The 13158-nt window shown below is 43.1% G+C and overlaps 1 protein-coding gene across 1 annotated transcript in view; it reads right to left on the reverse strand.

Annotated features, from left to right (window-relative positions):
- camkk1 (calcium/calmodulin dependent protein kinase kinase 1) overlaps positions 1-13158 on the reverse strand; it is a 62140-nt gene that overhangs the window by 37164 nt on the left and 11818 nt on the right. The window contains exon 2 of the mRNA XM_022745899.1: positions 1846-2299. Coding sequence (XP_022601620.1) covers positions 1846-2178 — 333 coding nt within the window. The 5' untranslated portion in view covers positions 2179-2299. The remainder of the gene's footprint in view (positions 1-1845; positions 2300-13158) is intronic.

Below are 13158 nucleotides of genomic sequence, written 5' to 3' on the forward strand. Positions count from 1 at the left end.
GGAAACCACCACCCTGAGGATGGTCAGGACAACCTGGACTACTCTACTGCAGGAGAACCTCGGGGGGGGGGGGGTTTCAACAACAGCACAGCCTGGAGTTTTGCCCAGAGCCGTATGGCCTGGAGGAAGTACATGCTTGCCTCAACAAGGGCTAGCATATGAGAATGTGAGTTATGTGTGAAATTATTTCTTGGCTGGATGCAGTGACTTCCTGGAGTTACTACTACTTAAACAAATGAGATATAATGCACCAATTAAAGAGCTTTAGGGGTGCTACAGGGGTGGATTTTGTTACCTTTCGACAGAGGATGGCCAGCTTTTCCCACGTTTCCAGTCTTTGTGCTACACTAAGTTAACCATATCCTGGCTCTAGCTTCATATTTAGCATAAAAACATAAGAGTGGTATCAATTTTCTCACCTTTTTCTCAGACTATTCCTTTAACGTGTTACAGACATGAGTAACTGCAGACACTGCCCACCTCAAAGCAATATTTAAGAGGATCTAAAAAGCAAAGGTAGAGCAACACCAGTGAAGAGTCAAAAAGCTTTGATTGCTTGTTCCTGTTTAGCTTCATATCTAACATAAATATTTTCTCACCTTTCTCTTGGCAGGAAAGCAAATATGCATATCTCTCAAAATGGCCGACTATTCCTCTAAGGTGCTACAAGCATGACTAACTAGGTGCAAAAGCTGCTTACCCCGAAGCAATTTTTAAAAGGGTCTAAAAAAGCTAATATAATACAATGTAGATCATCACCAGTGAAGAGGCTTTGACTGATTGTAACTGTTGAAATGTATGCTGATATAAAGATGCACCACCCAAGTGTTTCCACACTGTGTATGTTTGTGTAAAACTTGAAGGCTATTGGCTGCATTCAGTGAACCTCCAGTAGATCTGGTGTGTTCATCAGTGGGGGTTTGTCAGCTCACTCCTGCATCCCTGAAACCCTGGAAAACAGGCGATGAAGCAGGTAGTTTCAGACACCGTGAATTTCTTTTCTGAATGTGCAGTAAAAACGTCAGAAATGCAACAGCCAGCAGGGGGAAGGCATGAGAGGGGACGGTGTAACAACCTGAACAGGCTACATCTAATTTATATAAACAGATATACACGCAGAGAAAAACAAGTAGAAATGTTACATGTGATTACCATGGCAAATTCTCAGCTGCTGCCACCCCTCACCCACTTCTTCTATCATGTATCCAGCAGCACAATGTTGGCCTGAATGCATGTCATGTCTGATGAAACAGTCAAAAGTGCTCTTGTCAAAGCTAACCCCAGAACACAACGCCCTCACGTCATTACCACACACACGTGCTAACAGTACAGGGCATGGGGTATCATACAGGCTGCACATCCATGACAGAAGCTGGGATAATGATGTGTTAACATAAGTCAGCTAATAGACACTGGCATGTCTCTATGATGATCTGTGCTAATGGGAGCCTAGTGTGCTCACTTTCTCACAGGCTTCCTCCTACTTGTCATGTTCTCCACTGACCTCCTGCTCCTCTTCCTTTGGTTATAATGCAGATATACTGAACTATATGCCGCTTGTCTCTAGTCATGACGACTGCTTTCATCACCACAGGGGAGCTGCATTCTCTCAGTTTGTGTGTTACCCCCTGCTATGGTGTCACACCTGACGCACAAATTCATGTCCGCAATTCCACATCAGAGGAATATAGTTTTAAAGAACAGAGAAAGTTCTAGGTGTAAGATTCTTGGCTCTTTCTGTGTCACTGTAAATGGAAAATCTATCAATTCTCATGCAGTTAAGGAAATTTAACAATTTAATGATTATTAATTTTAATAAAACATGAATAAAAATGACTTCCTCACCTGAGCGTCTGATATAGACACACGTTTAGACTCCACTGTGGGCCTGCGAGCCACTCGGGGGGAGATATGCGTGAAGCCTCCTCCAGAGCCTGAGGACAGGTAGGTGCCTCTCTCCTGCAGCGACAACTTCCTTCCAGTCAGATGAGGGCGCAGCGGATGAGTCCTCTTGGCCTGACCCCAGTCCTGCTGAGCCCCGCTATTCCTCACGCCATTGGCAGCTGAGCCGCCTGAGTCTTTTGTCGTCATGGCAGCCATGGTGTCCATGAGACTGCTGGTCTGTTTGTCAGAGTCAGGGTCCAGCCTCTCACAGCCAGGGTCACTGCTCGAAGCCATGGCTGGCGGGGGGATGGGAGCGGTGCAAGAGCAGGTGACAGGGAGAGTACTGGGGGTTGCCCACCAGCATCAACGTGACCTGGGCCAGCCTGTGCTCGCAATGTTCGACGTCTCACCGGAGCTGGAACAGAGGGGGAAGGGGCTATGAGCTCAATCAGATACTGCAAGACAAGCTGATCTACATTATATCCACATTTGGATCAAAAGAAAAAACGTTTTACTTTAACATGCTAGACTACAGCCATGCTAGTGGCTCTGTGAGGCTATATGTTTGGCTGACATTAGCATGCTAACATGCTCACAATGCCAATAGTAGATACTTATTTATCCCCTGGGGGAAATTCATGATATTAATATGTACATACAATATTAATATGCTGCTGTTTAGCAGGTATTTTACCACCCTCGTTTGGCATGTCTGTATGTTCGATGAAGACCTTCAAACACTACTCTGTAAAAACGCTGCAGACTTCTCTGCACATCCTTCAGGTAAAATAAATCATTTAATGCATGTTAGTGTTTGTCGACAGTATTCTCCTAAAGAGATTGAACATCAGCCAAACATAAAGAGGTAAAGGACAGAAGCAAATATAATGTATCTATCATAAATCATTAAAAAGTGTTGTTAGTGTATTGATTGAATTAATGCTGCAATTTACATGCAACCCCCCACACTTCTGAAACCAAACCCACACCCTCGGTCATTAGGAGACATTATCTGCGAACCAAGATTGTCTGTGCAGCATTTCATAGCAATCCATCAACAAGCGTCTGGACCGGCTGACATTGCAGGCGCTAGTGCGTCTAACTTTGTCCGCTGTTTCTGATTGTCTGACAAAACCTCAGTTCTCTCGTATTTGATAACTTAATTCAAAGCTCTCATTTTGTGAACTGCCCCTTTCCCTTTTATTGGCTATAATAGAATTAGACAGTATAATGGGTACTATGTTGCCAGACTTAATGATGAGATATTGATTGGTATGATTGTCTTTTAGTCTGGTGTTTAAGGCTGTGTTACAGTTAAATTACATTTTCTGAGCTGATTTGACCGTTTTAGCTCGACAACATCCGCACTAACTTGCTTATCGTATTCTTGACCATCGTATCCACATTACAGTTTTCTTTTTCCAGAATTGCCATAAGCTGCTCGTCACGTTGCATTGTCACTTGATAATAAACACACAGATTTATATGATTGCAAAGACTGATTTTGAACCTTTGACTTCTATTATAGATATTTGGCTGGCCACATCTTGCAGCCAGAGCAGCTTTGAGACTAAAGTTTAATCAAGCAGACAGATAAAAGAGAAAATGTCATCTGTATGTGTGTGTGGGTGGACTGGTGGGTCAAGTTACCTACAGACATGCGATCATAAACTGAAATAAATCCCCTGATAAAACCCTAACCAAATGCTGCAAAACTAATTATGCTTTATTCCTCTTTGGTCATTGCACCTTGTATCCCCATCAAATGTTTGTGGGTGGGCTGATACACAAAGAGATACACACATAAAAAAAAAGACTGACGGTATTGTGTACATTTAGCATGTGTGCGCATACACACAGACATTTAGCGGGATTTGTTTATTGTGGATTTTTTCCTTTCATCTCTAATGAAAATCAAGTCAGCGGCAGATTGCCACAGACAGGGAAAAATCAAAGCTCTTTCGCGTATCTGGTTCAGGTTTTGTTCTGCAGGTGGAAGAACAGAGATATGCAAAGTGCGCCTTGCACAGTCATCCAAGGAAAAGGGCACTTAAATCCCCACTCAAACAGTTTCCCTCGACCGTATGTAACAGCAGGAATCAAGAGGAATAAGCGTGGTGGTTGTTTGCCACCTGGGTTTGCAAATGTGCTGTGAAAGATTGAAAAGAAACAAATATACATATGTACAGTATATATACAAAGTCACTTCTGTGGGTATTAGGTGTGCAGTAAATGGGCCATGCTATGCTATTCCTGAAGTGTGTCAGGTAGGTAGAGCTTCACATTCAAAAATAGGCTAACTGTTCCACTTCGTCCAGGTGGGTCACAGTCATTCATGCGTTTGCACAGCACGGCTCTAGGGGTGGTGATGTCAGACAGTCGCTCCACCACTTTGGTCCTGACTGAAATATCTTAACTTTTCATCAGGCAACATTAAGTCAAAATTTCTATAAACCTGTAATAAAAATAAAAAATAAAAAAAAATTCTGCCTCAGATTTATTTTGTATTTAGTGCTAAATTCCAAATGTCAGCATGCTAACATGCTAAACTAAGGTGGTGAACGCGGTAAACATTATACCTACTAAACATCACGTTAGCATCGTCACTGTGAGCACGTTAGCATGCTGATTTTAGCATTCAGCTCAAAAACCGCTGCGTCTAGGTGCAGTGTCACAGCGCTGCTAGCATGGCTGTAGACTGCTACAGTGAAGACCCACTGAGCGCAACATGAGGCAATGCAAAGTTTAGCCCCATGCATGGCTTTGCAAGGCATTGTGGGATTCCAGGCAACGTGGGGTTGATCAGCTACAAGGGAGGGATGGACAGCTGAAATATGTCAACTTAATGCAAGTGAGGGCAAAAAAATGTCCATATTATTATAAATTCTAAACAGCATTTTCCTCACAGACCACCATTACAAGCAACATCTGTAAAGCTGCTGAACAACACCTGGAACAGCAATCCTCTTTCTACTAAGAATTTCCACACCATGGAGGTTTTATATTTGCAAACTACAAAACTTTTTTTGATTTATGTGCCTGGCCAGCAATTTTCATTCTAAATCGATTGCATTTGTAATCAGCTTTTGTAGTCTCATTGACCCCTCGAAGCACTTTACATTACAAGCCACATACACTCACACAGTGTTTTTCTATCACACACACAGCGATGATACATGGGGGACAATCTGTGGTCGCTTTCCGATTAGTGAACAACGCGCTCTACCTGCTGAGCCACTGCCGCCCCGGTTCTTTGTAGTAGGGTAATGGCTTGTCATGAATGTCACATATTGTGCCTTGCACGCACGCACACACACACACACGCGCACACACACACACACACACACACTCATCATTTGCATATTTCAGATGACTGTTATTCAAACTAAATTCAGATGGCAGGAAAAAGCTTTTAACTGTCAGCTGCGAGGGGAAGTGCGTTGTTTGACTGCTACTCATTTGAGCAAAAAACAAAAAAGGAACCATCATATTTTGCTAATTCCTATCACAACTAGTGATTATCTGTCTCTCTATATCTATCTCCACTGTTGCACCATCCAGCCCACTGTATGTGTGAGCAATATCCTGGTGGAAGTGGGAGGCGGGGGAGCAGCAGCGCACTGGTTATTAATTTCAGCTGCACTGAGACTTTTATTTGTTTACAGAAGCAGGTAACCCCACATTTTCATTACGGAGGACACATTTTTAAAAATGTATTTTTTTTTTATTAGGTTTCATATTTTCTTTCACATCTAATCTTATTAGCTTCCACTGCATCCATCCATCTTTTCACATAAGTATCAGGGATTAAATTAAACGTAGCCAGGTAGGTTTCGTCTCTAGGTTTACACGTGATGTGACTGTTAAATGTCTTTGTGTAACAAATGCAGCAAAACATTTGAAGTTGTAACACATTTTCCTTTAAAGATACAGTCTTTGTTTTTCTGTGTATTTTTTCAGAGCCGGAGGATGAGGCACAATGGGGATTTCCCCCTTCAACCTTGATATCACACACCTGGATCACTCTATCATCTTTTGTTGATTATCCTGCTGAACAAAATGTGTCAGGATCATAAACTTTTGTTTGTTACATCTTATTTCCTGCACTCATCCAAACTACCAACGTAAAAACCCCATTAACTTTTTGTCGGGGAAACCAGAGTGACACTAACATCCGAGTCGGCCCACAAAATCATGGTTGTCACATTATCTTATTTTGTCATTGCCATTACTGTTAAAAAAAAAAAAAAGACCTCTGACTGGTAGAAGTGCTGGATATCTAATCTGCATGATCAAACTGCCTTTTACATACATGTACATACAGTATATGAATAAAGCTCATTAGCAGCTGCTCCGTATTTTGTTGTTGATTAAACACAAAATGTGCTGCTGCAGTGACAAATTTCAACATCTGAAGCTCAGATAACTGCAACGGCTTTCGTTTATTAGCTTAAACAAACTGAGGAAAAATAAAATGGATAGGTGAAACCCGGTGACAACCTTGAGAACTGCATCTGAATATGAAGTGTTTTCAATAGCTGCCATCTTTCAACTGGTTCAGATGGAAAGAAGCTTCAGGAGAGCCAATTACAGTAGGAGAAGGGGGGGGGGGGGGGGGTTCCGTGGAGGGTGAACAAATGAATCAATTTGGCTCCATTAGAAAACCATTTTCACCCTTAACCTGGCTTCTGTTTGTCTCTCCCATTATTCTGTTGTGTGCAGAAAGAGACAGCCAAGGCCAAACAAAACCCGTCATCAAGAGTTTATTCATTCTTATTGCTCTCACATTTTCTGATGTTTATTTAGTTGTTTCTTTACCTCCTCCGGGGGCAGGCACACAATCTACAGCTAATATTAAAGAGAGAGACGAAAGGCTTGTGGTCTGACCTTGCAGACCTGCAGTGAGTTATGCTTTCTGAAAAATATAGTCTTTAACCACGTAACTGCAGTACACAGGGACACGTTGAGAGCAGGGGGCATGTAGCGGGATGTTGGAGGCATATGTTTGGCACCCTCTTCCTTTGACAGGAGGCGGCAGTACATTTCTTCTTCATCGTCTTCGTTCTCATCCACTGTGAATATTTTAAGTGAGGTGCAGCTACCACCTCTCTCAACAGGATCAAAGGCAATCAACTTTGATTGCTCTCTGATTACAAAGATGTCATAGGACGACAATCTGCACTGCAATTATGTTAAACCCAAACAGATCTTTTTTTTGTCTCTGCATATGCATAACACATGAAAAACACACTGAAAGGTGCAGTGTGTGCGTCACTGTGTGAGGTTTCCTCTGTTGTAAGATCAGAGGCATGTGTTTGTGTGATGCTACTGACAAACTGAATTCCTCAGGTGGAACAGAGCTCACGTTGATGGACGACACGCTGTGGCCACGGTGCTTCCCCTAGTAAGAATGAACCTTAGCAAGGATCTGACATTGTGCAATATGTGAAGCTAACCGCGGTGCACTGCAGCCAGAATCACCCTGTAATCGTCTTGATAATGTGTAGTGATACAAAATTCCTTCAGCGCTGTGGGAGAGTGTCCAAACCTGGGCAATGTGGGTAATGTCCTCCAGAGACCAGTGTGGAGACATTCAGCCGCCAGGATGACTTGGTCGACTAGCATCTTTATGCAATGTGTGCATGTTATTCAGGATTAATAAAGATATTTGCTGTTTTTCCTTGTATTAGCAAACTGAAAACTGAACTGGACAAAAACTAATATCGCCCAAACGGATCCTTTTTTTGTTCTTCAAGCTCTGAACTTCAGCACATTCAATTTGCAATACAATAACGATGCTACATTAAAATCGGTCAACACAGAAAGAACTGTAGGTGAGATAAAGCCCCTGTAACACCTGGTGCCCGAATTGCAGTGGTTCAAAAGTCCCTGAACGCTTGGCGACTAGATGTTTCTTGGGCAACAAAGTTCAACTTTGTTTAGTTTCAACTTTTCTTCACGCACAAAAGAGCTGACACGTGTCTGAGAGTTGATGAAGAGCTGAGAGTTACCATTTAGACTGACTGTCATTATGTGGAGTAAAGAGGTGACCATGCAAATGAAGAGGATAATAAAGAGGTAAGAGGTATCAAAGGTCGTTGGTTTGCCAGAATCAGTTGGGCACATTGTAAAAAAAAAAAAAAAAAAAAAAAAAAAAAAAAGCCGATGTGGACAGGAAACCTAGAAAATAGCAAACGAGCTGATGGAACAAGGAGCACAAAAACCCAGTAATGATCGCACAGCAAGTCAAGAATGCTCTCCAGGATGTAGGCGGACATGTCTCCTTGTCAACGATGAAGAGAAGACCCTCCCTATCAACCTCTATCAAAACAATGGAAAGAGAAAAATGTGGAGAAAAAAAAAAACAAAAAAACAACAGTTCATGACCCAGAGCCACGAGCTCATCAGTCAACCACGGAGATTTCCAGAGCGAAGACGGGGAACATCTTCAGTCCACCTGCTGAGGACCAGACTGAAGACAGAGAGACGCCACAACAAGGTCTGAGAGAGAATCACCAGGGACGATACGAACTGTCTGCTGATGCCTGCGGCTCGAAGAGGATTTTACACTAAATATCAAATATGATGATTTAGTTTGATTTCATGTGTATCTGTCCAGTTACTTTTGGACCCCTAAACTTTGGGTCACCATGTGTTAAACTCACTGTCTCCCACACACTTCTGTCTATACTGATCTAAATCTACTCAAATTAAAGCTGAGACTCGGCACTTTAATGTAGTATCCTTTATTTCTAAATTAAATATGTTGAAGCTCAGAGCCTGAGCAACAAAAGGGGGGGGGGGGCGCACCTACAGACTGCTGACCTGCACAGTGCATCACTGTTATACACAGACCTGGAAAACACACTGCCAGGTAATCTCGCCACACAAAGTAAATGTCAGCTGATCAAAAGAAATTAAATAGGCTGCGTCTTATCGCGCGTTCGAAAGTACAAGCTCAATCTCTGAGCTTTGATCCCTCCTGCGCCCGCACAGAAAAGGGCAAATTTTAAACATTTACAGTCCTGCTGGAGGCAGTGTGCAGACATTAGCCTGGTGGAGCTCTGTGTATGCTGTAGCCTCAGACTCTGCTGGGTGCTGTTTGCATTTTACTCCTGATCAGAAGTTGACATCAAGGCTTAGAAGAACCATTATGGTGGACTGCACTGCAGTGCATATGGACAGCTTCATCTCCACTGTTCACAGCATTAAAAAAAAACACTCAGCTGATTAAAGGACAAAAAGCAAGGAACAAATATGTGTTTAATTATGAGGGGCTGTAATGAATTAAATTAAATTTGAACTATAAAATCAATAAATAGACAGTTTAATAGACAATTTACAGATGCAATATCTTCTCTTAATGTCTGACCATTTTAATGTCAAGCCAATCGTAAAATAACAAGGATTCAGTGCTCTCCGTCCGTCCAGTATTTGCAGTCTTGGCCGGGTTGGATCGGCGTTTATGTAGTTAAGTGGTAATAAAAATCTCCTGAAGGCAGTGAGCATCTTGTTAAAAGATAATAAAGAAAACACTATTTTACGGCAGAGTCCTACAGACTACAGACAGCACTCTCACGGGCTCTTATCCCATATTCAATAAAAAGCCACAATCAGCCCAAACTAACACGTCCACCTCACGCTTCCTGATATCAAATCAGAGCTGTTGTATCTTTTCCCTTCCTGCAGCTCCCCTCTCCCCGGGCCCCACAGGTTGATTAGGCCTTCTCCCCTGGTGCCTTCTCCCGTCACATTTCATCATACTCAAGGAGATAGGTCACATTAACTGCTGAGGAAAAAAAAAACAAAAACGCAGGAATAAGGAATAAGAAGGGGGGAAAGCCCAGCGGGGACGTTACCTGGCTCTTCCTGTTGGATGATAGAGGGAGCCTGGGGAACAGCTTGGATTTGCATGGCTTTTGTATGCATGCACACGCACACCTGCCCACACAAACAAACCCACACACACACACACACACACACACACACACACACACACACACACACACACACACACTTGATTTTGTTTTGTTTTTTTGGAAAAAGGATTAAGGGAGACATTTTATCCCCCTATACACACACACACACACACACACACACACACACACACACACACACACACACACACACACACACACACACACACACACACACACACACACACACAGACACGCACTATAGAGAATTAGCTTTTCCTCATGTTCCTCCTGTTGTGGTAGCAAACAGTTGGCAGTGATTATGCCTCATCATTTTTGACTGAGTGAGCCTCATTCATATGGAGCAGAGTGTGCAGCATCTTCAGGGCCTCTGGAACCAGTGAGAGAGCATAGTAATCAGCTATCTACTGTGATCAAGGGAAACTGTCAGCACTGTGAATGTTGATGAATATATTTAATGTCAAAGACAACTTATTCTTAGAGACAATAACAGAGACGGAACGACAAGTCAGTGGCTAAAAAGCATCATCAGCGTCAGCGGTTCAGCAGCATTAATCTGTGAAGTCAATTTCATGGAAATCCATTCAATAGCTGTTGAGACTTTTCATGTCAATCTCAGGATGACACTAACGAGGAGTCAGGGAGCAGAGTGGTGGACTGAGGACAATGCCATCCCTAGGAGCATCATGTAATACTGTCTGATCAGTTCCAAATTCATTCTGCAGCACGGCAACGATCCCCAAACACACGAAAGACCCATCATCTGAGACAACAGAGTCCGGCAACAGATGGTCCTGCCCCCACAGAGACCTGGTCTCAACATCATAGAGTCAGTCTGGGATCACATGAGGAGACAGGAGACACGCTGACAGAAGAACTTCTCCAACATGCTGGGAACAGCCAACCTGAAAAAAAAAAAACTGGGTGCAAGAGTACTGAGGAGACGTGGTGCTGTTTTAAATGCAAAGGGTGATCAGAGAAAATATTGAAAAAGAAAAAGTTCAGGTCACCAAAAACTGAAAAGTCAAAACAGGCCTTTTCTCAAGGATTCAGATATTAGTTCCAGTTTTCCTGCAGCAGATGAAGTAAGTGTCTTGGAAGTTAATGCAGACAATTCCTACAGGTTGATGACTAACAAACCCTCTGTCTGTACAAACTCTGCGAATCCACCCTCTGATGCAGACGGAGGCTTCACATGATGGAAGACCAGCAACAGTCTCCAGACCTGAACCCCATGGAGCTGATCTGGGAAGAACTGGACTGAATGTGAAGGCAAAGAAACCTGCAGGTGCAACACAGTCACAGAAACTTCTGCAACAGAGTCGGAACGATCGATGTTTGATTTTCAATGTAGAAAGGAAGTCACGAGTGTGTTCAGTGTGTGTATTTTTTTTTTATCTTTATTATTCATTTGTTCTACGCTTTAATATCAGAAACACTGAGACACACTGTGTAAATTTCAGTCACAACTGGAAAAATGGAGGAGTTCTAAAACTTTTAACCGTGTGTGAACAAGAGAATCAATCAGGATACGTCAAATCCAACAACCACTGCTACAGTTTAATACCCAAAGCAAAAACAGCTCAGGTCCTGACTCACACAAAGACTCTATTCTTCACGTTATTGATGATAAACAGTCAAAGCTGGCAGCACAGGAAGTTTATGTCCATCAACAAAAACTACCTTCACAAAATCCTTCTTTCATCCTTAAACACACGGGGGACAAACAGCGAAACTGCAATAATTTTTCTGTGTGTTACCGGTCACAGACTAATCCCTGGAACTCTTTAATTCAATCCACAGGATTAGCAGGCAGCTGTACCAGACACAACTAGCCGTATCCGTAAACCAGTTAAACACGTTCTTGTACGGCCAATCAATGTGACGTGATAGACTAAACAGGAAGCAGCTCTGCCCCCCCCCCCCCCCACCCAGCTAGACGCTGGACACAGGGTGCATGAGCAGCGATCAATGACTGGACAGAAATAAACTCTGGGACAATCTCAACCAAATCCAGGGCCACCCCCTCTGAGGTTGGCTGCCTCAGGCAATAATAAGCCCAGGATTACACAGGATATAAGAGTGCAAACTGGCAAGTTGGATGAGCCAATTATTTCTCCTCTACTCACACTGACAATGAGGCTTTGGCTTCCAGCGCGGCTGACCTTCCTGGAATTTTAAAAATGTCGCCTGACAAGGGTTCCTCTAACGAAGACAGACCAGCCCAAGATCACTCCAATCCCCCCTCCCACCTCCCACCTCCAGACAGCAAGCAGATGAAAACTGATCTGCAGATCTGTGATGAAGAGGACCCAATATGTATGCAGGGTGGGCGGGACCTGACGGTGGCTCCGCCCTCTGTCCTTGTGACACTACTCAGGCTGCCTGGGTGCTGGACCTGCTACTACTTCATCATCTATTTTTAGAAAGGAGTAGTAGCACTGGGCTCAGTCTGGAAGTGATAACAAGAGAGGCTGAAAGAGTTAATATATAATAATATAATACATAATCAAAATTCCCATTCAGAGCCTTGGATGTCGCGATGCTGGAACACTGTGGTGATGTGAACCTGCAGAGGATTAATCTGTTGCTGCTGAAAATGAGAAGCCATCTATCTTTTCCACTGGGACTCATACTCAGTGCCCTCTAAATCCCCCAGAGGGGCAGAATATCCCAGTGATCTCATTGCTTTGAGGAACCTGTGGTCAGGTGGCAGGCAGCCTGCCAGGTCCTGATGCACAAATGCTGCTGCTGGCTGCAGTTTACTCTCATCTAACTGACCGATGCAGGATCCAGCAAGCTGTGAGCTGCAGAGTCTCACTTCTCATTACAGACCGAGCGGTAACGATGCAGGCGATAGAGAAAGTGCTGAACTGAATTCATATTGTTTTAATCAGGGGTTAAAGGAAAAATTTACAGCAGATCAGTGTGTCGACTAGCTGACCAAGGTTAAAGGAACACGTTGGTTGTGTGAGGCTGTACTGTACATATATGCACAGGAGTGACTACGCTAACATGCTGAAGTTTATCAAGGGTAACGTCTACCAGGTTCACCATCTTAGTTCAGTGTGTCTTATTTAACATTTTATGCACATCAGGACATGGACAACTTTTACACATGACAAGATTTACAACATTCCAAGTTTATCCAGTGAAATTGTTTGGAATAAAGCCGCCATCCCCAGAACGAGGAATCATTTTATTAAAAAGTAAAAGTCCGAGCTCCATTTCCAAAAATTTTTCAAACCCGTGCAACATTTGCAGTAGTGGCATCACTGTGCACGATAAATTGCATCTACTCAATGCACCTACTGTAATCATTAAAGTAAATATCAAA

This window comes from Seriola dumerili, unplaced genomic scaffold (assembly GCF_002260705.1).
Source record: "Seriola dumerili isolate Sdu_G_001 unplaced genomic scaffold, Sdu_1.0 BDQW01000091.1, whole genome shotgun sequence".
In the NCBI taxonomy this organism is placed as follows: Eukaryota; Metazoa; Chordata; class Actinopteri; order Carangiformes; family Carangidae; genus Seriola; species Seriola dumerili.